Genomic DNA, 21,006 nt, shown 5'->3' on the forward strand with positions numbered 1-21,006 from the left:
CAGAGCGTGGTTTGTGTTTTTATCTGGCCAAGCCAACTTTGGGGTCTTGGAAGGTTCTCCCCATATGTGTTTTACACATTGATTGTTACATATATGCCCCAACATTTCCTCTTTTTGTTGTTGCTATTATGGGCTCCTCTCCCCCATATCTTTTGTACGGTATGCACGTGCACACATACACAGACACATGCATTATTTATCAATCACTGTAGACATATATGAAGGGTACTAATTAATTAATGCAGATTAATTTTAATATTATAGGTAACCCACTAAATTCTCTTATTACTTGTGCTTATTTAAAATGGATGCTTTGGGCGCCTGGCTGCCTCAGTTGGTTAGGCGTCTGCCTCCAGCTCAGGTCATGATCTCAGGGTCCTGGGGTTGAGCCCCACATCGGGCTCCCTGCTCAGGGGGAGTCTGCTTCTCCCTCTCCCCACCTGCTCCCCCCAACCCCGCTCATGCTCTCGTGCTCTCTCTCGCAAAAAGAAAGAAATAAAATCTTTAAAAAGATAAATAAATAAGATGGATGCTTTATCAGTCATCTAATTTCCAAACGTAATAGTTTTTTTTTAAAGACTTTATTTATTTGACAGAGAGACACACAGCGAGAGAGGGAACACAAGCAGGGGGAGTGAGAGAGGGAGAAGCAGGCTTCCCGCTGAGCAGAGAGCCCAATGCGGGGCTCGATCCCAGGACCCTGGGATCATGACCTGAGCCGAAGGCAGACACCCAACGACTGAGCCACCCAGGTGCCCCAAACTGGTAATAGTTTTTATGCCTCTAATTTCTTTCTCTTGTCTAATTGCACCATTTGCCAGTATCTCATGCAATGTTAAACAGCAGTGGTGGTGCAGGGATCCCTGTCTTGTTTCTGACTTTAAGGGAATAACTCCAGAGCCTCTGCATTAAGCATGGAGCTAACTTGCGGGCTGGTATTTATATGACTATCATGTTACACATGTTGTATTACGGAAGAATCCATCATTATTCTTATTTCATTAAGCATTTTTTAAAACTCAAGAATGACTGTTGAATTTGGCAAATGCCTTTTCTGAGTTAATAGAGATAATCCTAAGGGTTTACTCCTTAGATCTATTCCTGTGATGCGTTATATTAGCGGATTTTCTAATATTAACTCACCTCTTGGCTTTTGCAACAGACTCCATCTGGTGATAGATTATAGCGTGCTGATGGATTCTACTTGCTAATATTTCAAGACTTCTGTATTGATATTTGTAAATTACATTGGCTGCTAGATTTCTTTTTTTGTGCAGCCTTTATTAGGTTTTGCTTTAATATTATACTTCCTTAATGTAAAAGAGTTGTAAGTTTTCCCTCTTTTTCTTTCTTTTTTTAAAAAGATTTTATTTCTTTGAGACAGAGAAAGAATGTGCGCAAGCAGGAAGGACAGAGGGAGAGAGAGAAGCAAGCTTCCCGCTGAGCAGGGAGCCCCATGCGGGACTCAATCCCAGGACCCTAGGCTCCTGCTGCTTAACTGACTGAGCCACCCAGGTGCCCCTCCCTCTTTTTCTCTGCGGTGGGGTAGTTTAGAGATGGTGGATTTTCCCTGGGAAGCCGTTTGAGTTGGGGGCTGTTTTTGGGGAGGAGCAGCTTTAACAACTTTCTCTATTATTTGGAAATCATCTGTTTAGTCTTTATTTTCCAGAGTTCATTTTTTTCCCCTAGAAAATTAAATTTCATCCCACTTTAAGATTTATTTTAAACAAATAGTTGCTTAAATTAAATCAGTACAGATGAGGCACTTAAAGCCACTTGTCCTCATTTCTGTGGTTACGCCGGGCGATCGGCCCCTTCTCCCGGGGTCCTGCCGGCCAGCTTCGAGCCCCGCCTCCCGCGGTGCCCGGCGGCGCCTTCCCCAGCTTCTCACCCCTGACGTCTGCTCTCGGGCCATCGAGTTTGTGCTTCGTTTTCCAGCCTTCCAGGCCGGTGCTGAATTCGTTTATTTTCTCTCTCCCTTTCCAATATATTCGTATGTCCGCATCTAAGGCCCCGTGTTTTCCACGAGGCGCGGCCCGCGGGCCCCGCAGCGCAGTGCTCTCGTCGGTGCGCACGAGTTGTGCAGTCCGGTTGGTAGTTGCCCTGTGACCCGGGAGCTGTTGAGAAAATTTGTAGATTCCAAGTAGAAAGGCTGTTTGGTGTCCTTATTTTGTTACCAGTTTCCGGTACCCTCGAGTTACGAGGGGAAGAGGTGGCTGGAGTTTGGAAAGTTGCGGGGCTCCCGCGGGCGCTCAGTTGACCGGCCATCAGTGCTCCGCGCGCCGGTGCCGGGAAGACGTGGCGCCCCTGCGGCGGGGTTGGAAAGTCTCCCCCATGCGTACCTTACTCATCAGAGTTCGGCCTGGAATACGGTTCCTTTTCGTCCTGGTTCCGCCTTGGGCTAGGAGAGGTCGAGTAAATTTCCTCCTACCGGCAGGGTCAGCCCTTCTCTCTGTGTCCCCGGCCATGGCACATGGGAACGCGCCTAAATAACGATGGAACTCCTTCCCCGACGCGGAAGCCAGGAAGGCACAGGCGCTAGGGCTGGGAACGCCAGGATGTCGTCGGGCTTCCTTCCCCTCACCCTCTTCGCTGGTTGGGTGGGTCTGCAGTGATCCCGGCAAAGGAAGAAGCAGGAGGGCGCAGGGAGGGCTCCGGGGTGGGGGTGGGGCGCTGCTGATGGGCCTCGGGGCCAAGGGCAAGAGGCACAGGGGGAGCAGCAGGCCCCTCGACTCAGGCCTCCCACCTGGTGCTGCTGTGCCCGCCGCGGCCAGGGCAGGAGGGACGTGCCCTGGCGAGCCATCCACGGGCACAACAAACACCCTGTCAGCCGGTTCAAAAGCCATCTGGAGCTCCGGCCGGGTCTGCCAGAGACAGCTGGTTGGCCCCTTGGAGGGAGGCCTTCAGGGCCCGCCAGAACGGGGCTGGGGCACGCAGCAGCCTGGCCAGGGTAGCCACCGGCCCTTCAGGGCTGTGGTCCTCCTTATTCATTTAAAAGCTGCAGGGAGAAACTGGGTTTTCTGTGACTAACAATCAAGTACTCGACGTCCACAATGAAGCGTTTATTAGGCGCGATCCTCTGAGCTGGGCAAGTTCTGGGGCAGAGTATTAAACCTTTAGCATTTAGGTAAGGGCACAGGATGGAATGCGCTCTGGGTGTTACATGCAACTGATGAACTGGTAAACTCTACCTCTGAAACTAATAGTACACTATATGTTAATTAAATTCAATCTTAAATTAAACAATTTTTTAAAAAGCAAATGAATCATTGATTTTCAGTAACCAGACCGTGGATGCACCTGGTTTAGACCTTGGGGTTGGTGGTGGGGCAGCGGGTGTGCGCAGCAGGACTGCATCGGTTACTGACTGGCTGCATCCTGGGGGGACTCGGGTGCTGGGTGCCGGTGGTTTACTTGCTGGGGGCCCCAGAGAGAGGAGGGGGACACGGGGAGGGTGATGAAGGGCAGGGTGAAGAGCCGCAGTGGCTGTCTCCGTGCTGGCCGTGTCCTCGGGCTCAGTGGTATGGGGCCCCTCGGGAACTACGCACGATGCGCTCTGAGAAAGGGAGGCTTGCACAGTTGTCCACCCACTCAAGGGAGGGCCTGCTGGTGGTGACTTCCTGGTACTTCCCGTTCTGGCCCTCGGAGAAGGTCCCGGGTCTGGAGCAGGAAAGTGGAGCCCCCAACAAGTCCCGGAGGTGGGACCCCATGAGCACCCAGGCCATCCAGCTGCCACGGATGAGACTGAACTGTGGGCAGGTGGCCTGGGGCCCCCAGCGTGTCTACTAGAGCCTGGGTGCCCCCGTCAGCCCCTGTGATTGGACAGTGTTACGTTGTGCTGGCTCGGTGGGAAGAGACAACAGAAATCTGGGTTAGCTGACACCACCCAGCCCAATGATCCCAGCGGAGTTCTGGTGCCTCTGGAGGTGAGCCCTGAACCAGCACGTGCCTCCTGCTGCCCTCTTCTGCCCCCAGCCCGACATTAGATGTGCCAGGGGCTGGCACGTGGTGTCGGCCCCACTGGCGTGGCTAAGGCAGGCCACGGTGGGCGTCTGCCCCCAGGACAGGGGGCAGCTCCCTGGGCGTGAGAACAGCCAGGACAGTGAGGGTCTCCAGCAAGGTGGCCGCTCCTGCCCCTGCCTCCTGCCTCCACTGAGCAGGACACAGGTGCCGGGCAGGCCTCTCAGGGGATAACCTCAGCCTGAAAGGAGAAAGCGAGAATCCAGGCTGACAGGAAGCCAAGAAAAAGGCAACTGAGCTAAACATAGGAGCACTGAGCAGAATGTCCGGAAATGTCATCCACAGCGCCAGGCCTGACTTCATTATTCCTGATTATTTGAGTCACATTATGCAGAGTCAAACCTGGGAAGGGGGTGCTGTCTTCGCACAAGGGGACGCCGAGAGTGCGTTCTTGATGCAAACAACGCACAAGGACGGTGGCAGTTACCAGGAGGGGTGGGGGCCCGGCGTGCACCCCAGCTCCGCCCTTCCGCCCGCCGTCTCCCCCCGCCACTGCCCCGCGTTAACTGGATGGTAACAGCAGGTGTTTTTTCCACCCAGGTTGGGGAGAGACTGTTTCCTTAAAGAGAGCCAGAAGTGCAATTGCGGGCTCAAACGATGGAACGTGATCACTGCTTCATAAAAGGGTGGCTTCATAAAAGGGAGTCTACCGATGCCCCCACTCCAGCACGCTGGACTGTTTGTTTTACCCTCGCCTTCCTTGGCTCTCCCCACCCCTCCAGGGTTTTGTTAATTTAGTAGGAAAAAAATGTTTGTATGGCATTTCCTTGATTACTCACGAGGTGGATTATTTCTCCATGGAATTGTTCCTACGTCTACTTTGGTGGACTATTTGCCCACCAAGGATATAATTCGTAGATGGCTCGGTTGCATGCAGAGAAACCTGTGGCCCAGAGGGCCGGGACCAGGCTGCCTGCCCCGGTGCAGGGCTGTCCCTGGAGATGCTCCTCATCCCGCCACCAGCGCACGAAGCGCCATCACAGAGGAGAGGGCGTGGGGCAAAATGGTCAAAGCATCACACAATTCGCCTTGTGGATTCTTTGGAGACTCACGTGTTACTACTTAAAGTCAGTTGGTTTTTTTTTTTTTTTTTTGATGTTTATTTTATTTTGAAAGAGAGAGAGAGAGAGAAAGAGAGAGAACACAGAGTGGGAGAGGGAGAAGCAGACTCCCCACTGAGCAGGGAGCCCAACTCAAGACTCGATCCCAGGACCCTGAGATCATGACCTGAGCCGAAGGCTGAAGCTTAACCCACTGAGCTCATCAGGGGCCCCAATCAGTTGGCTTTTTAAATTAAACTTTTATTTTGAGTGCAGTTGTAAGTTGTCCTTTCCCTCTTTTCTCCCCAGAGGTGACACGTGGCAGAGTTCTGGTGCCCACCTCGACCAGGACGGTGACACTGATACCTCCCAGATGCAGCACGATCCGTCCCCACCAGGATTCTTCAGACCCATTCCCTGCTTACCCCACACCCTCTCCTGAACCCATTGTTTTCCAGTTCTGTGATTTTGTCATTTCAAGAGTGTTCTATAATGGAATCACAGAGCGTGTGACATTTTGGGGTGGGATTTCTTCCTTCAGCACCGTTCTCTCGAGCCCACCCAGGTCCCTGCCCCTGCCAACAGCATGTTCCTTTTGATTGCTGTGTAGTGCTCCATGTGCGGATGGTGTGTCTAACTAGTCACCCAGCAGCAGACATCTGGGTCGTTTCCGGTCTGTGGCTACTATGTATCAGCTTGCTATGAACATTTGCTGGCTGGCCATTCCTTCCGCCCAGGTCTCTGTGGACCGGACCTGAGCGGTGGGACAGAGCAAACACTGTGGACCTTCCCTGTAGCCACAGCACATGAAATATCCCAATACATAATGTAACAGGCTCTTTGGAGCCTAGAGACAATGTAATGGGCTACCAGGAAAGACCATTTGGGCACAAGTTCCAGCAACCTTTAAAAAAAACAAATGCTGTCTCAGGAGAAAATGATCTGGAGAAAGAACAGACATTGATTAATAGGAATAGCATCATGTTCACCATTATTAAAAGGAATTGCTAAACCAGTATTTGTGCTGAATTCAAGCATTTTCTAAATTCCCGTGTGAAAAGAAAGTTCTGGTAGGTCTGCTTAGAGGGAAAAGAGCCCGGGAGTCCCCTTACGGCTCACTAGCCGGAGGCTGGTTGCAATGGAGCCGGGGAGTTTTGCCCTTCCCTACCATCCCTCCGGAAAGGAAACTTCCATATCTTGGCTGTTATAAGTATTGCTGCGTTAAACGTTGAGGTGCACCTATCCTTTCAAATTCGTGTCTTCATTTTCTCTGGGTAAATCCCCAGTAGTGGAATTATTGGATCATATGGTAATTCTATTTTTCATTTTCGAGGAACCTCCATACTGTCCTCTACAGGGAGGAGGGTGGGGGGATGGGCAAAATGGGGGAAGGGGAGTGGGAGCACGGGCTCCAGTTACGGAGCACAGCATGGGGGATATGTCAATGACAGTGTGAGAGCACTGTGTGGTGACTGATGGAGGCTGCACTGTGGAGAGTCCAGCCTGATCGACAGAATTGTTACATTACTATGTTGTACACTGGAAACTAATGTAACACTGTGTGTCAACTGTACTACAAAAAAGTACTTTCTAGAACTGTAAAAAAAGAAAGAAGAAAAGAACCCTTGCAAACAAGAGCCAGGCATGGGGCCAGGACATGGTGTCTGTGGGGTCATCAGGGAGAATCCTTAGTGTCTGTTTTCCTGGAGTCTCTGAACTATGTCTCCAGGACCACAGGCTGGTGCATGGAGGCCTGCCCTGGGTGTCTACACTTGGTATTGGCAGGTTTTAAAACATTTTTATTTTGGGGGCGTCTGGGTGGCTCAGTGGGTTAAGTGTTTGGCTCCTGATTTCGGCTCGGGTCATGATCTGAGGGTCATGAGATTGAGCCCTGAGTTGGGCTCCGTGCTCAGTGGGGAGTCGGCTTGAGATTCTCTCTCCCTCTGCCCCTCCCCCTGACACTCACATGTGCTCTCTTTCCAAAAAAAAAAAAAAAAAAAAAAAAAAAGACTGAACATTTTAAAAATGTTTATTTTGGCTATTTGAGTAGATGTGAAGTGATAGGTCATTGTCACCTTAATTTACCTTTCCTTCATATCTGTTGGATGCTGATCATCTTTTCGTGTGATAACCACTTGGGTTGGTCTTCCCTGTTCTTTACTCTTCTGCTGTTCCTTTCCTGCCTTGTTTTGAATTAATCAAGTATTTTATACTATTCTACTTTATTTTTTCTATTGGCTTCTTAGCAAATCCTTTCCAATTACTTCTTTTTTTTTCTAGGGGTTTTGCTCTGGGGCTGAATATAAGTATTCTTCCGTCGAATTCCATTGAGTCAGTATTGTTTCACTTCAGTCTTCTCTCTTCATTCCCGAGCCTTCTCCTCTCTAGCTTCTCACTCACACCTGAAATCTCCTACTTTGTGGGTGTAATAAACTCACACACACGTGCCATCCCTGACCCACCCATCCTCTGCGTGAGCATTGTCGTGGCGTCACGTGGCGAGCATGTCACGACCACATCCATTCTAAACCCATCTCACAACATCACTGTGTATGTTTTAAACAGCTGTCTTTTTTTAAAAAAGATTTTTATTTATTTACTTGAGAGAGAGAGAGCACGAGAGGGGGGAGGGTCAGAGGGAGAAGCAGACTCCCTGCTGAGCAGGGAGCCTGATGCGGGACTCGATCCCGGGACTCCAGGATCATGACCTGAGCCGAAGGCAGTTGCTTAACGAACTGAGCCACCCAGGCTCCCTAAACAGCTGTCTTTTAAGGGAATTACAGAAAGAAGAAAAAAGCCTAACAATTTACGTTTACGTAGTTGTTGATTGTTTCCGGAGCCCCACTTCCTACCGTCTACCTGGTATCATTTCCTCTCACCCAGAAGAGCATCCTTCACCAGGTCTTGTAGTACCCTGCCTGCTGGCCACGGATTCTAGCATTCTATCTGCAAACATCTTTCTCTGCCCTCATTTTTAGAGAATTTTTTTGTGGGACATAGAGTTTTGGGTTACGTTTTAAAAAACTCAGCACTTTGAGGGTTTATACCATTGGTTCTCTGGTTGATACTGTCCGACGAGAACTCAGTGGAAATTTTTGTCATTGTTCCCCAGTGGGTAACGTCTTTCTTCACTGCCTGCTCTCAAGATATTCTGTTTTGGTTGTTAGCAGTTTGTGATATTCCTGTAAATAAGCTTCTTCGCATGTGTTCTACTGAGGTTCTGCTGAGTTTTGTTTTTTTTTTTTTTTTTGAAGATTTTATTTATTTGAGAGAGAGAGAGTGCATGAGTGGGTGAGGGGCAGAGGCAGAGGGAGAAGCAGACTCCCCGCTGAGCAGGGAGCCCTCAATCCCAGGACCCTGGGATCATGACCTGAGCTGAAGCTTAACCACCTGAGCCACCCAGGCACCCTCTGCTGAGTTTCTTGACCAATAAGTTGAGGTTTTTTCCACCAAATTTGTGGATTTTGGGCCATTATCTTTTCAAATAAATCTGCCACATTCTGATGGCCTCCTCCTTCTGGGACTCCTAACACACGGGTGTTAGGCCACTTTATATTGTCCCATAGGTCTCTAAGACTCTGTTCATTTTTCTTCATTTTTTTTTCTCTTTTTCAGATTGAATCATTTGTATTGATTTCTCTTCAAGGTCACTGACTCTTTCTGCTATTTCCAACCTACTGTTAAGCCAATGCAGGGAAATTCTCATTTCAGTAACTGCTTTTCGGTTCTAGACTTTGCATTTGATTATTTTTAAACTTTCTCTTACTCTGCTGTGAGTCCCTGTCTTTACTCATTAAGAGCTTATATCCCCTTACTTCTTTGAGCATGCTGATTATTACAGCAGCTTTATAGTCTTAATCTGTGAAGACAATATCTGGGCCATCCGGAGGCTGGTTTCTATTGACTACTTTGTTCTTGACTATGGTTTACACTTTCTGGTTTTTTAGGTATAGTGATTTTTTCGTATATGTTGGGCATTGGTAAATCATGAGTCGTAGAGACCATGGATCATCTTCCACAGAAGAGTCTTGACTTTAGTTCTTGCTGGCAATTCAACTACTATCTTTATCACCTTGACTTTGTATAGGCTTAGTTTTATGCTTTTTGTTAGGTTGGATCCGAGGAATGTTCAAGGTGTCCGCAAGCCCCACCAACTTGGCAAGATTCAAATCTGAGGGCTGTATGTCCTGCAGATTTTGTCAAGGCTTTGCCTTGTACTGTTTTAAGGTCGGGGATTGGCAACCTATGGCTCACAGGCCACATGTGGGCCATGCCCTGTTTTCATATGGCCCTTGAGCTAAGAATGGATTTTGTATTTTTAAATAATTGCTTTTTTAAAAGTCCCAGAGAAAAATGTAAGACAGAAACTGTATATGACCTGCAAAGCTGAAAATACTCATCTGGGCCTTCACAGGTAAAGTGGGCTGACCCCTGGGCACATGGTCCTCCGTCTAGGGTCTCAGCGGAATGTCCTGGGAGTGAGGTATCAATGAGGTCATTCCCGCAGCACTGCTTGACCTCTACTCCTTGTGCCATGCTTGACTCTGTCACAGCCACTTTCTGGTAAGCCCTGTGGAGCCTCATCCCACACCTGCTGAACCCAGCCGAGGCCAAGGACTTATAGGGAATCCCCAGGCAGACTCTGGCTCTGCACCCCTCCTCAGTTCCTTCTGTGGCTCTGCCTCACAGCGTCCAGCTGTCTGAAACTCTGCTCTTTGCGTCCTCACCCAGCTACAGTGCACACGCTACACTATGCACACACATTCAGCAGCTTTGTTCACACTATTTCACACATACATTCCGTTTATTTCATCTGCAGACCTGACCCCAAAACGACTTTCCTTGCACAAGAAACTTACATGCATTAAAGTAGGGCTTAATTTTGTGGCATGCCCACAACATGCTTACTCCATGGGAGGCCGTGTGTGGCTGGGCATGGGAGAGGGTTCAGGACACAAGTAAAAGGCCCGGTCGCACAGTTCCAGCATGCCGCAGTTGTCACGGACACAGGCAAGTAGTGCTAGCAGGAGCGCAGGCAACCTGTCCGGGAGATTCAGAAAGGGGCGGGTCTTTCCAACTCCCCCAGGTGAGGGTGGGGGTGGGGGAGGCGGAGGGTTGGGGAGCCGGTCTCCAAGGCGAGCCTTGAGTAATTGCAGTGCTGTAGGGTCTTTGGCGGCAGCCAAAGGAAGGTAATAATCTTGCTCTACTTTATGGCAGCCATACTCCTTCCTAAAACCAGTGTAACAAGAAAACACCAGACCAGGGGTTTCCCAAGGAGTAACTGCCGTTCAGCCCGGCGGTGGGAATTAATCTGGAGCCTTGACTGTTTCCCCTGCGGCGCTGGGTGTCGGGGAAACAGAAGAAGAGCTACGTTCTGGGCGAACAGACCCGCAGAGGTGAGCAACTGCCACGCCACTGTCCACAAGCCCCTCCTTGGTGACCGCAAGGTGGTCCCAGGGCCCACATGCTGTCAGTGCCTGTCAGGGTCACGCCAGTGTCCAGTGACCCTCCGGGGTGCTGTCGGTGACCCTCGGGGGCATCCCCGTGTCCACGTGCTGTCGGTGACCCCGGGGTCGCGCCCGTGTCCATGTGCTGCCAGTGACTGCAGCTCGGACCCCGCGTCCCGGGGATCTGCATGGTGGGCCGCGGCCGCGCACCGGGTCGCCAGGCGCTGGGAGCGGTGGAGACCTCCCTGGGGACCTCCTCCCTGGGGAGGAGCCGCGCGTCGCTGCGCCCCACGCCGAGGGAACGCTGCTGTCCGAGGGGGGGGCGGTGCGGCTTCCGGGCCGCAGCCTCTCCGCCGGCCCGCGCGGGGCCTCCGCTTCGAGGTGCATGTGGGAGCCCCGCCGGGACTCGCCAGGCCCGCCCTCTCCCGCCCAGCCGTCTTTCGGTCGGAGGGCAGCGCCGGCGCGCGGCCGGGAGGCCTCCCCTTTAAGCCGCGCGCCCCGGAAGCGGTAGCGCGGCGGTGCCGGGGCCGGAAGTGGTGCGGCCGGCGGGCGGCGGCGGGCGGCCGGCTCGGGAGCTGCCTAGCGCGGCCGGGCGGGCCTCCCTGTCGCGGCGCCGCTCAGGCTTGGGCTGGCCCGGCGCGGCCTCGGGGCTGCCCATGGGGCACGGGGGGCCGGGCCGGTGACGGCGGACGCCCATGGACGCCCCTGAGGAGCCGCTGCCGCCGGTGATCTACACCATGGAGAACAAGCCCATCGTCACCTGTGAGTGCCGTGGGCGCGGGAGGGGGCGGCGGCCGTGGCGGGCGGCCCGGCCCGGGCCCTCTCCCCCCCCCCCCCCCCCCCCCCGGCGCTCCCGACCCGGCCGCTTCCCGGAACGGAGGTGTGGCCGGGGCGGCGGCAGCGGCGGGGCCCTTCGCGCCCCGGGGCGACCTCCGACCCCGCCGGGACGCGCTCGCCGGCCGTGGCGGCTGCCCTCCGACCGTGCGCGCCCCGGGGCGGAGGGCGGGGCGCGGGGGGCCCCAGGCCTGGCCGGCGGGCCGACCTCTCGCTCCCGCGCGCCGTCCCCTCGGATCCCGCGGGAGGGGGCTCGGGGAGCTCGGACCAAGTTTGCTTGCGCGGCCGTCTTCGCGCGCGCGCGCCTGTACTTCCCCCAGGAAAGTGCTACAAAGAGTGCGGGAGCTACGCTGCCACCCGCGGGTAGTGGGTCGGAGCCGTGGAAGCTGCGCGGCCACGGGCGTGACAGCTGCAGGCGGGGCTGGGCTGCGAGTCGCCGCTCGCTCCGGGCGCGCCCCCTCCCGCGTCTTCTCCGCGGGCGCCCGGGCGGGAAACCCACTTACAGACGCGGCTGCGAGGGTGAGGCGAGCTGCGCCCCCAGAACGCCCGGCTCTGCAGGGCACGCTCTGGCCAGCCAGACCGATGCCCCGGCGTCTGGGCGGTCGGTTCGTGTGTGTGCGCGCGCCACCCTTCGGCACGCACGCGGGGGGATCGTTCCGCTCTTACAGGGAAAAATTTCCCCTACTTTTTACCCTCGTAACTTTAGGATCAAATACTTAGAAAAGTACGGAGGTCATAGGCAATGTCGAAATGTTGGCTGACATTCTGATGTCTTGCAGACAGGCGTTTCAAACTATTAGGATTTTAGACCTTGGGAGGTATTCAGTTAATTTTTTTCCTGTGGTCTTCCATGCTTTGAAAGGAAGCACTCTTCCTACGGAAAATCTGGGCGCCCAAAGCCATAGCGGACTGTTCGGTGGGTCTTGAGCACGCTCCTGTTTCTGTGTCTTTTTTTCTTTTTCTGACTAATGGACACACTTCTGTGCTCCTTCTTGTCAGATCCCTGAGAAACTGTGTTTGAGGTTTAAGTTTGTGGCTTCCTATCGAGATGATAAACTTCCTTAGGGATTTGGGCTGTGTCTCCTCTAAATTTGGACACTGGCATAGTTCAGCAAGAGTTCCCCCCTCCCCCCACCCCTGCCCTGCTCTTAATTTGTCCACTGCATGTCTTACTCCAGACATTGCACCTTGCTCCACCCTCAGCCCAGAGGACAGGGGCATGTAGGGCTGATCTGGAAGAGCCCTGCAGGTGCCACGTGCTTTCCAAGGCCTCAAGGAAGAGGAGCCCTGCCCTGGGTGGTCTTCCTGTTAGGTGTCAGTGTAATCCAGATCCTGGAAATGCCTCCCCCAGCGCCCTGCACCTTGTGAGTGCGGGAGAATCTAATTATATCTCACGCCCCTTAGCTCAGACAGGTTTCCCTAGGCTTTCTGTAAATACATTTCTGAAGAAGAAGTTTCTAAATCTCATGACTGGGCGGGTGAGTTGTTACCCTATAGTAGACAGTGCCGGACTCACGGGTTTAGTGTTTACTTTCATGCCCACAAGCGTGGCAGACAGTGAGAGGACACAGTGTCCTTTCCTACAGATTTATTGTGGTAGCTCCTATCTGTGGGGGCGTGTCCTGGTGTGTAAAGCGCGCGGAATCAGTGTTGTGTGTTCCCACGGCGTCTCTGTCCTAAAGGCCCACAACCTTTGACTCATTGGAGTCTCAGGAAAGAAAGTGGCTTCGGTAAACTTTCAGACAGAGTTAGCTGGGAAAATAAAAAAGAGCCTCTGCACGGGACAGATTTGTTAGCGTTTAGAAAAGCTGGCTTCCCAGTTCACACTTGAAATTACATTTGGGGGTGTCTGTTCGCGGCTGCAGCTTTGGGAGGCACTTGTCCTGGTTTGCCTTCTTTATCTGTTCCATTCTGCCCCGCGGCCAGTGTTTTGAAGGCAAGGCAGTAGGAAAGTTGCTTTTGAAGAATCACCTGGAGGCTCCTTCTTCCTGGGATTTTTGATACTGTGTACATGGTATCTTAGTTTGCAAGATTTTTGTTTTCATAGTCTGTTTGCCTCTTCTCCTGGGATACCTGGCAAGCCGCTGCAGCCCTTTCAAGTCAGGGTTTGTTCTTTTCAGATGAGAGCCCAGTGTGTGCTGGGTTTGAGTTTTCTCCTAGATCGTAGGACACTTTACTTTAAGTGGACCTTTCTTTTTTTTTTTTTAAATGTTTTATTTATTTATTCATGAGAGTCAGAGAGAGAGAGAGAGAGAGAGGCAGAGGGAGAAGCAGGCTCCCCATGCGGGACTCGATCCCAGGACTCTGGGATCATGACCTGAGCCGAAGGCAGACGCTTAACCATCTGAGCCACCCAGGCTCCCTAAGTGGACCTTTCTGAGGAGAATGTAGAGTGTGACTGGTTCAAGGAAGTGTAGAAACCATTTACATGTGTGTCACCATGAGAAGAATGGAAAGTCCCCAGAGACTGGGGGTAACTAGAATACACGATTACTTGAAAAGCTTGCTAAGTGATTTTAATAATATTCTGAAGCTACCTAAACATTTTAATGGTCTTCACTCCATCATTAAGAGTTTCTGAACCTGCTGCCCAGCTGCCTCTTCCCGACTACCTCAGCAGGAGATCTCCTTAGACCCAAGACTAGTGAAGCTATAGTAAGTACCAGGGACCATCCATGAAATGCTCGGGGTGTCTGCTGAGCGGTTAGTGGTGCTAGTGGTGTGATGAATTACCTACTCACAGCAGTTTGAGTACTTGTAGTATAGTTTATTAATCATGAAAAATGCACAGTGAAACCAGAAACAAATCCAGCAGATTTATTTGATCTAAATTTGTGTTAGCTTAGATTTTTTTTCTTTTTCCCCAAGCACTGGGTCAGTTCTCTGCTTTAGAATAAAGACAGGTTTCTGTTCCAAGGGTATGTTAGGGAAGACATGTTCCTTTTCCAGCTGTCTCCTTTAGTGGACAAAGTTATTGTAATTCCGCGGATTTGTGGCATTTCTTTGTTGACTGTTGGCATCGTGCCGAAAACAGCACACGCTATCAACATAGATTTTGTATAGTATTTGGAAAATCACAGTGCTCCATGCAAATGATCTGATCTCACCAGTCACTTCTTAGACGGCATTGTTTATTTTTCTGGATCTCTCTGTTTGGGGTTCCACATCTGACACTATCAATTGTGAAAGGGGGAAAAGGCAACACAAATGAGCAGATTTGGGATGCTTTGTACCTGGTTGGAGTTTGATTTTTCCTCTGTAGGTTAAAGTTTTTAAAGGTGCCCATTGTTAATATCCCACCTACTCTGAAAGTGTAGTGCTTGTGATTTAACCACTGTCTGAGTTGAGTCCCAGAAAAGTCACTTAAAATTAGTCTTTTTTTTTTTTCTAAAGATTTTATTTCTTAGAGAGCGAGCGGGAGAGAAACAGCATGAGAGGGGAGAGGGTCAGAGGGAGAAGCAGGCTCCCCGCTGAGCTGGGAGCCCGACGTGGGACTCGATCCCAGGACTCCAGGATCATGACCTGAGCCGAAGGCAGTCGCTTAACCAACTGAGCCACCCAGGCGCCCAAAATGTCTTTTTTTCTAACTGATGCACACAAATGCAGAGCTTGGCCCATACTGAATTCTTAAGCCAGTAGCAAATCAACAGTTGAGACGCAGGAGAAACATTTGTCCTCAGAAACCTCAGTTGTTCCATGACTGAAGGTGCTACCAGATGCGCTTTGCCTGGCGTGATAATGTCGTCTGTACCTGTGCTGTGCATCCTTAAGCACAGGTGGGTCTTTTATGTGGGACCTAGGGCACTTCGCCATCTCGTCCTCATCTGGGAACTAGGGATGGCTTTAGTACTGAACTCAGAGGGTCGGCGTGGAGTTGAAAGAACAAATATGGGTAAAGCACCCAGGAGAGGAATCAGTGTGTGCCAAACCGTTAGCTGCTAAGGACTGACTCCTAGACTTCTTTGTTCACATTGCTCTTAGTGTCTCAGCAACTTTTTCACGGCATCTCTAGGTTAAGAAGAATACTTAATAACTCCATTTATTAGTTAGGTCCAAATAATTTTATTAAGTATTATGTCCTAACAGTAGTTATTTGAGGCAAATCATATGCATAAATTAGAAGGAACTTTTTTTTCCCTTCTTAGGTAACCACAGTGACCTGCTAATGGGATGGTTGCACCTGTTGGACGCTGCACAACTTCTCTAGCCTGGGAGTCTGATTGGACACTGCCAGTCAGACTTTGCGTCTGACTTGTGTGTGTGTGTTTGTTTTGGTGGTACTTTCCTTTCATCGTGGCAACCACGCTGTTTTGTGATATAATGATGTCCTTGAAAGGAATGTAGCAGGATCTAATATTGAAACTGAATACCTCAGGTGGGGTCGGTACATCTCCAGCATTGCCGTTTTCCTCATAAATTCAAAATACCCCGTGGGGCCTCTGTGGGTTTGCTGTGGTACCCACGTTCCTAGTATATTAACCCAACTCCAGGGTGGATTTGACCAGATAAGGTAGAAGTAAAACGTTCCTTTTTCATTTGAACTTTTGCTTACAGGCCTGATTTACGAGATGTGTTTTCAGAAGTGTTTCTAGTAAAATTTGGTTTATGCAAGTGAAACTCAAGGGTCTGATTTTTGTTTTTAAGTTCTGGTGAATGTCTGAGATAATCAAGCATGGTAGGCCTTACAGGAGCGTCTTTGCCTGGAAAGGAGCGGACAGCAAGGTGGTGGGGCCCCCCCATGGAGAGATGGGAAGAGCCGAGGGCTTCATCTTCGGTGCAAGTGACTGACCGAAGAACTTGTCGTCTAAAAAAGCTTTTTGCCAGTTGTCAGAGCATCTTTTCATGAGGGTTGCATGGTGTCCTGTGTGTGGTCTCAGGGTACGCTCCGATCCCCCTCTGCTGCCCGGGCCTGGGCGCTGCGGACCTGAATCTGGAGGCCAGAGCGGCGGTGGAGGACCCAGGCCCCGGGCTCCCTGGCGTGGCTCTTCCTTCCTCAGGCAGCCGCCTCGCTCTGCTGGCCTCGGAGCTCCCTGGCGGCAGCTGCCCTGCCTCCAGTCCAGTCAAGTCTGCTCAGTAACTGCTCTCCACCTGACTTTATGTGTATTCACAGGGGTTTGGTCTTAACGGGATATTTGTTTTTTAAATAGAAATTGATGACCTTGGGGTCACCTTTGACTCCTCTTTCTCTCTCACAATTGGCAGTCAGTCTGTCCACGAATGTTGTTTATCTTTGACATTTATCGAGAGGTTAGCCACTTCTCCCCACCTTTACTGTTGCTCCCCCGAATGCAAGCCACCTTTTCCTCACCCTGGGTCTGCTCCTGCGACCTCCAGGTGGCCTCCCTGGTTCCACGCAGGCCTCTTGAAGCGAGTTCTCCATGGGGTGAGGGGCGATGCCCCGAGGGCTCCTGAGAGGCGCGCATTCCTCCGCTCTCGGACCCTTCCAGGGCTAGCCACTTTCTCAGCATAACCCTCAAAGACCTTTACATGGGCTACGAGCCCCCGTGACATACAAGCCCCGGTCCTCACCTCCCCACCGCCCTGGCTTCCTGGCTGTGCCTTAACCCCCCTGCAGCCCCTGCAGCCCGCCCCTGCCTGCGCACCCCGCACTGCTCTTCTCGCCCCTCACTGCCTCCCCTTCCCTCTGGGAGCTGCTCACGTACCACCTCCCACACCCCGCTTACTGTTTGGCATACCGTTGACTTGATTCAGTCTTCTTGGCTCAGCACCCCTGACATAAACATTTCTTTTTTCTTTGCTTATTGTCTCTCTCCACCCCTGACCCAGGCTGCCTGCAAGCTGCAGGGCGAGGGTCCGGATTCTCCTGCTCGTTGCTGGGCTTTTAGCACCTGCAGTGGTGCTGAGCACACAGTAGGCGCTCAGTACATATTTGTGGAATAAATGAAATAGATAAATGAATGAGCGTCTCTCTAAGAGAAATACTGTGCTGTCTTTGATGCTTCCCTAAGTTAGAGGCTTTTGACAGCATAGATTACTTTCTTTAAACATGTGTCTCCTTGAGCTAAGACAGCTTTGTGGGAAATGCTTGGAGAGTTTGAACCCTGATCACTCAGACCTGTTTTTAGGTAAACTGCTGTGTGCTTAGTCTTTGTGATATTGCAACATGGCTCTGGAGTTTTTGAATCCAGGGAATACATGTTCATCCAGTAAAAGAAAGAAAGCTAACTGGTATGCTAGGGATCGCATTCTTTGAACTGGTCCTTCTGAATTGAGTTCAGGTATGCTTTCTTCACTATAAGTCAATAGAAATTTATGGCCAAACCAAAGCATTCTTGGGTTGTGGATTTGGCTTCTGAGATGGTGCAGGTAGGATTGAAGGCCTCCCAACCTGGCCTTTGATGAAGCCTTGAAAGAAGATCTGTCTGTACCTTTCAAAACCAACCTGAAACTTTAAAAATGCGTAAATAAAGGAGGAGTAGATTTTTAAAATGAAGAATGGAATCTGGAAGTGGACTTGCTAGAACAGAAGGTAAGAGCAGGTGGAATATTGGAGGCTGCTTCCAGATCGCCCTGTGAAGAGTGCGCTCTGAGGCACGCTCCCCACCCCGAATGACGCGCAGCGTTGTTCTTTCATCGCTTCATGGAGCTTTCATCCGCGTGCTCTGAGGTCCGTCCACCGTCTGTCCCCAGAGCTGTGCCGCCAGCACCATCGTCTGTCAGGTTCCCTCATGCTCGTTAGCAGGTAATCCCCGCTCGCACCCCCAGGCGTGGGCAACCTCTCTGCTTCCTGTCGCTGTACATTGGTGTTTTCTAGACGTTTCTAGAAATGAGATCCTGTGGCAGGCAGTCTTGTGGCTGGCTTTTTTCACTCAGCAGTGTTTGCAGGCCCCGCGTATTCCTCTGCGGAGGTCGAGCCGTATTCTGTCGTGTGTTCCTCTTTCATCTCTGGAGAGTCCGCCTTGCGGGTGGGCCCCGCCTTGTTTATCTCTTCACCAGTCCACGGGCGTTTGGGTTGTTTCCACTTTATGGCTGTTGTGAGTAATGCTGCTGGGAACATTTGCACGCCTGTGTGTGGGCACCTTTCCCATTCTTCATGGCGAAGATTCTTAGGAGCAGAATTGCTGTGTTGGATGATAAGCTTATGTCTGACTTTTTAAGAAATTGCTGGCTTGTCTTCCCAAGTGTCTGTACTGCTTAACATCCCCACCAGCAGCGGATGAGGGTTCCAGTGGCCCCATATTCTTGTGGACACACACTTGCCTGTCTCTTTTATCACAGCTCTACCAGTGGACGGGAAGTGGTATCTGATTTTGGTTTTAATTTGCATCTCCCTCATGGCTAGTGAAGTTGAGCATTTTTGCGTATTCTTATCAGCCATTTGTATATCTTCTTTAGTGACATGTTTATTCAGATATTTTGCCCATTTTTTTTTTTAAAGATTTTATTTATTTGAGAGAAAGAATGAGAGAGAGAGAGCACATGAGAGGGGAGAGGGTCAGAGGGAGAAGCAGACTCCCCGCCGAGCAGGGAGCCCGACGCGGGACTCGATCCCAGGACTCCAGGATCATGACCCGAGCCGAAGGCAGTGGCCCAACCAACTGAGCCACCCAGGCGCCCTATTTTGCCCATTTTTAAATTAGATTATCATTGAGTTATAAGCGTTCATATTTGCTGATACATGTCCTTTATCAGAGCCATGATTTGCAAATACTTTTTCCTAATCTTTGGCTGTCTTTTAATTTTCTTAGTGCTATCTTTTGAAGTACATTTTTTTTAAAGATTATTTATTTATTTATTTGACAGAGAGAGACACAGCGAGAGCAGGAACACAAGCAGGGGGAGTGGGAGGGAGAAGCAGGCTTCCCGCGGGGCAGGGAGCCTGATGTGGGGCTCGATCCCAGGACCCTGGGATCATGACCTGAGCCGAAGGCAGACGCTTAACGACTGAGCCACCCAGGCGCCCCTTGAAGTACATTTTTAATTTTGATGAAATCTAGTTATGTTTGGGGGTGCATTTACCCGATGATTAGTGAAGTTCTTTTTATATGTTTATTGGTGATTGGGCCTCTTCTGAATCATGTGTTCAGCTGTGTTTCTTTGACATTTAAGAGGTATAGCCGAAAACATGTCTAAGACATGAATTGGAATGGCATTAGGAAAAGATGTGCATTCTATTTTTGTACGTTATACCATATGCATTAGTTTCCCAGGGCTGTTGTCACAAATTATCAGAAACTTGCCGGCTTAAAACACGAGAAATCTCTTCTCTCACAGTTCTGGAGACCAGAGGTTGAAAGTCGAGGTGCTGGTGGGCTGTGTGCTTGCTCCTCCTGCGGCTCCGGGGGAGGGTCCTCCTGCCTCTCCCAGCGCCCAGCAGTCTTTGGCGCTCCTTTGGCCTCAGCCTCCGCCTTATCTTCACGGGGCTGCTCTCTGGCTTCACGCCTCTGCATTTGCTCTCCTGTCCCTTATCACGACACTTGTCATTGGATTTAGGGCCCACCCAGATGATCTGGGGTGATCTCATCGGAGAGCCTGAACTTCATTACATCTGCAAAGATCCTTTTTCCAAATAAGGCCCCATCCCCAGCTTCTGGGGGTCGGGCGTGGACAGATCTTTTCGGGGGCTGCATTCCTTCCCCACACCACAGCGTCGGCACTGGCGTCCTGGCGCGTGACAGCCGGCATCCACTGCGTGCCTCTGGTTTTATATCGCTGCTTCTGTATTTAGAGGTTTGTCCTCGCTGGGCTCTTGACCAGGGGAACGATTCCTTGGCATCTGGGATTTGGGGCTCTAGATGTTGACACAAGGTGGTATGATCTCTTAGAAATAGTGAACATTTTTTGTAATCTCTCTTTCCTTATTTTCCGCTAGGGAAACAAAGGCCTTTATTTGGCTTCTTGCACTTACGTTCCGTAATATTTTGTTCCTTCATATTATTTTAGGCCCTTGTTTGCAAAACTAAAAAAAATAGTGAGTAGAGAAATTATGAAGAAACTGACAACAGATTTAGACCTTGGTTTCACTGGGAACTGTTGTATGTTTGGAAGGTTTTCTTGTTTTTAACAGATCCTGTTTAGCATTTGGAAGCAATGGCATATATTTTAGAGCTAAAATTTTAGGTGGAGCCTTGGCACTAACAGTAACCCGTTTGGGTAGTAATTTTTACTACCTCATAGCTCGCCATTTATGGGCACTTTTAGACCAGCTGGGTCAGTGAGTTTCTAAGCACGGAGGTGAACAACAGGTTGGGCCGTCAGGTCACTTTGAAGATGAAGGCCTGAGAGCCGGCTCCGCTGTGCCTGACCCCCCAGTATGTGATAGCGCAGTGAGGGTCAGCATCGAGGTGCCTGACTCCTCCTCTACCACAACTTTACAGGCAGCTGGGGAAGCACACACCATCTGCCCACATGGAAGGAAGGGGGACTTGTCCCTAAAATTTCCCCTCGGAGAAAGCCTTTGCCACAGAGTTAAGTAAAATAAAAATCTAGCTTCCTTGGGTTCAGCAGTCTAAGAACTGAATCAGTCAGCCACACTAGAAATTTCCAGTATAATCTTACCTGTTCTAAAATCGCATTCATATCCTGAGAACATAATCTGACGGCCAGCACTGCTGTTACCTCCGCTGCAGGGTGTGTCGTGCTCTGGGGCCCTGGCTTGTCTGGTGAAGAATATGAAGGGCTCAGGGGAGGCTCCCCGGTCAGCA

General features: G+C 50.8%; 1 protein-coding gene across 5 annotated transcripts in view; it reads left to right on the forward strand.

Annotated features, from left to right (window-relative positions):
* The first annotated feature begins 11,065 nt into the window (after positions 1–11,065).
* TRAPPC10 (trafficking protein particle complex 10) overlaps positions 11,066–21,006 on the forward strand; it is an 87,939-nt gene continuing 77,998 nt past the window's right edge. For 2 of the 5 annotated variants that reach the window (XM_027583623.2, XM_027583624.2), the window contains exon 1: positions 11,066–11,269. In XM_027583623.2, coding sequence (XP_027439424.1) covers positions 11,203–11,269 — 67 coding nt within the window. In that variant the 5' untranslated portion in view covers positions 11,066–11,202. The remainder of the gene's footprint in view (positions 11,270–21,006) is intronic. The other 3 variants (XM_027583629.2, XM_027583625.2, XM_027583627.2) reach the window with 3 other exon arrangements.

Source organism: Zalophus californianus, chromosome 1 (assembly GCF_009762305.2).
Source record: "Zalophus californianus isolate mZalCal1 chromosome 1, mZalCal1.pri.v2, whole genome shotgun sequence".
In the NCBI taxonomy this organism is placed as follows: Eukaryota; Metazoa; Chordata; class Mammalia; order Carnivora; family Otariidae; genus Zalophus; species Zalophus californianus.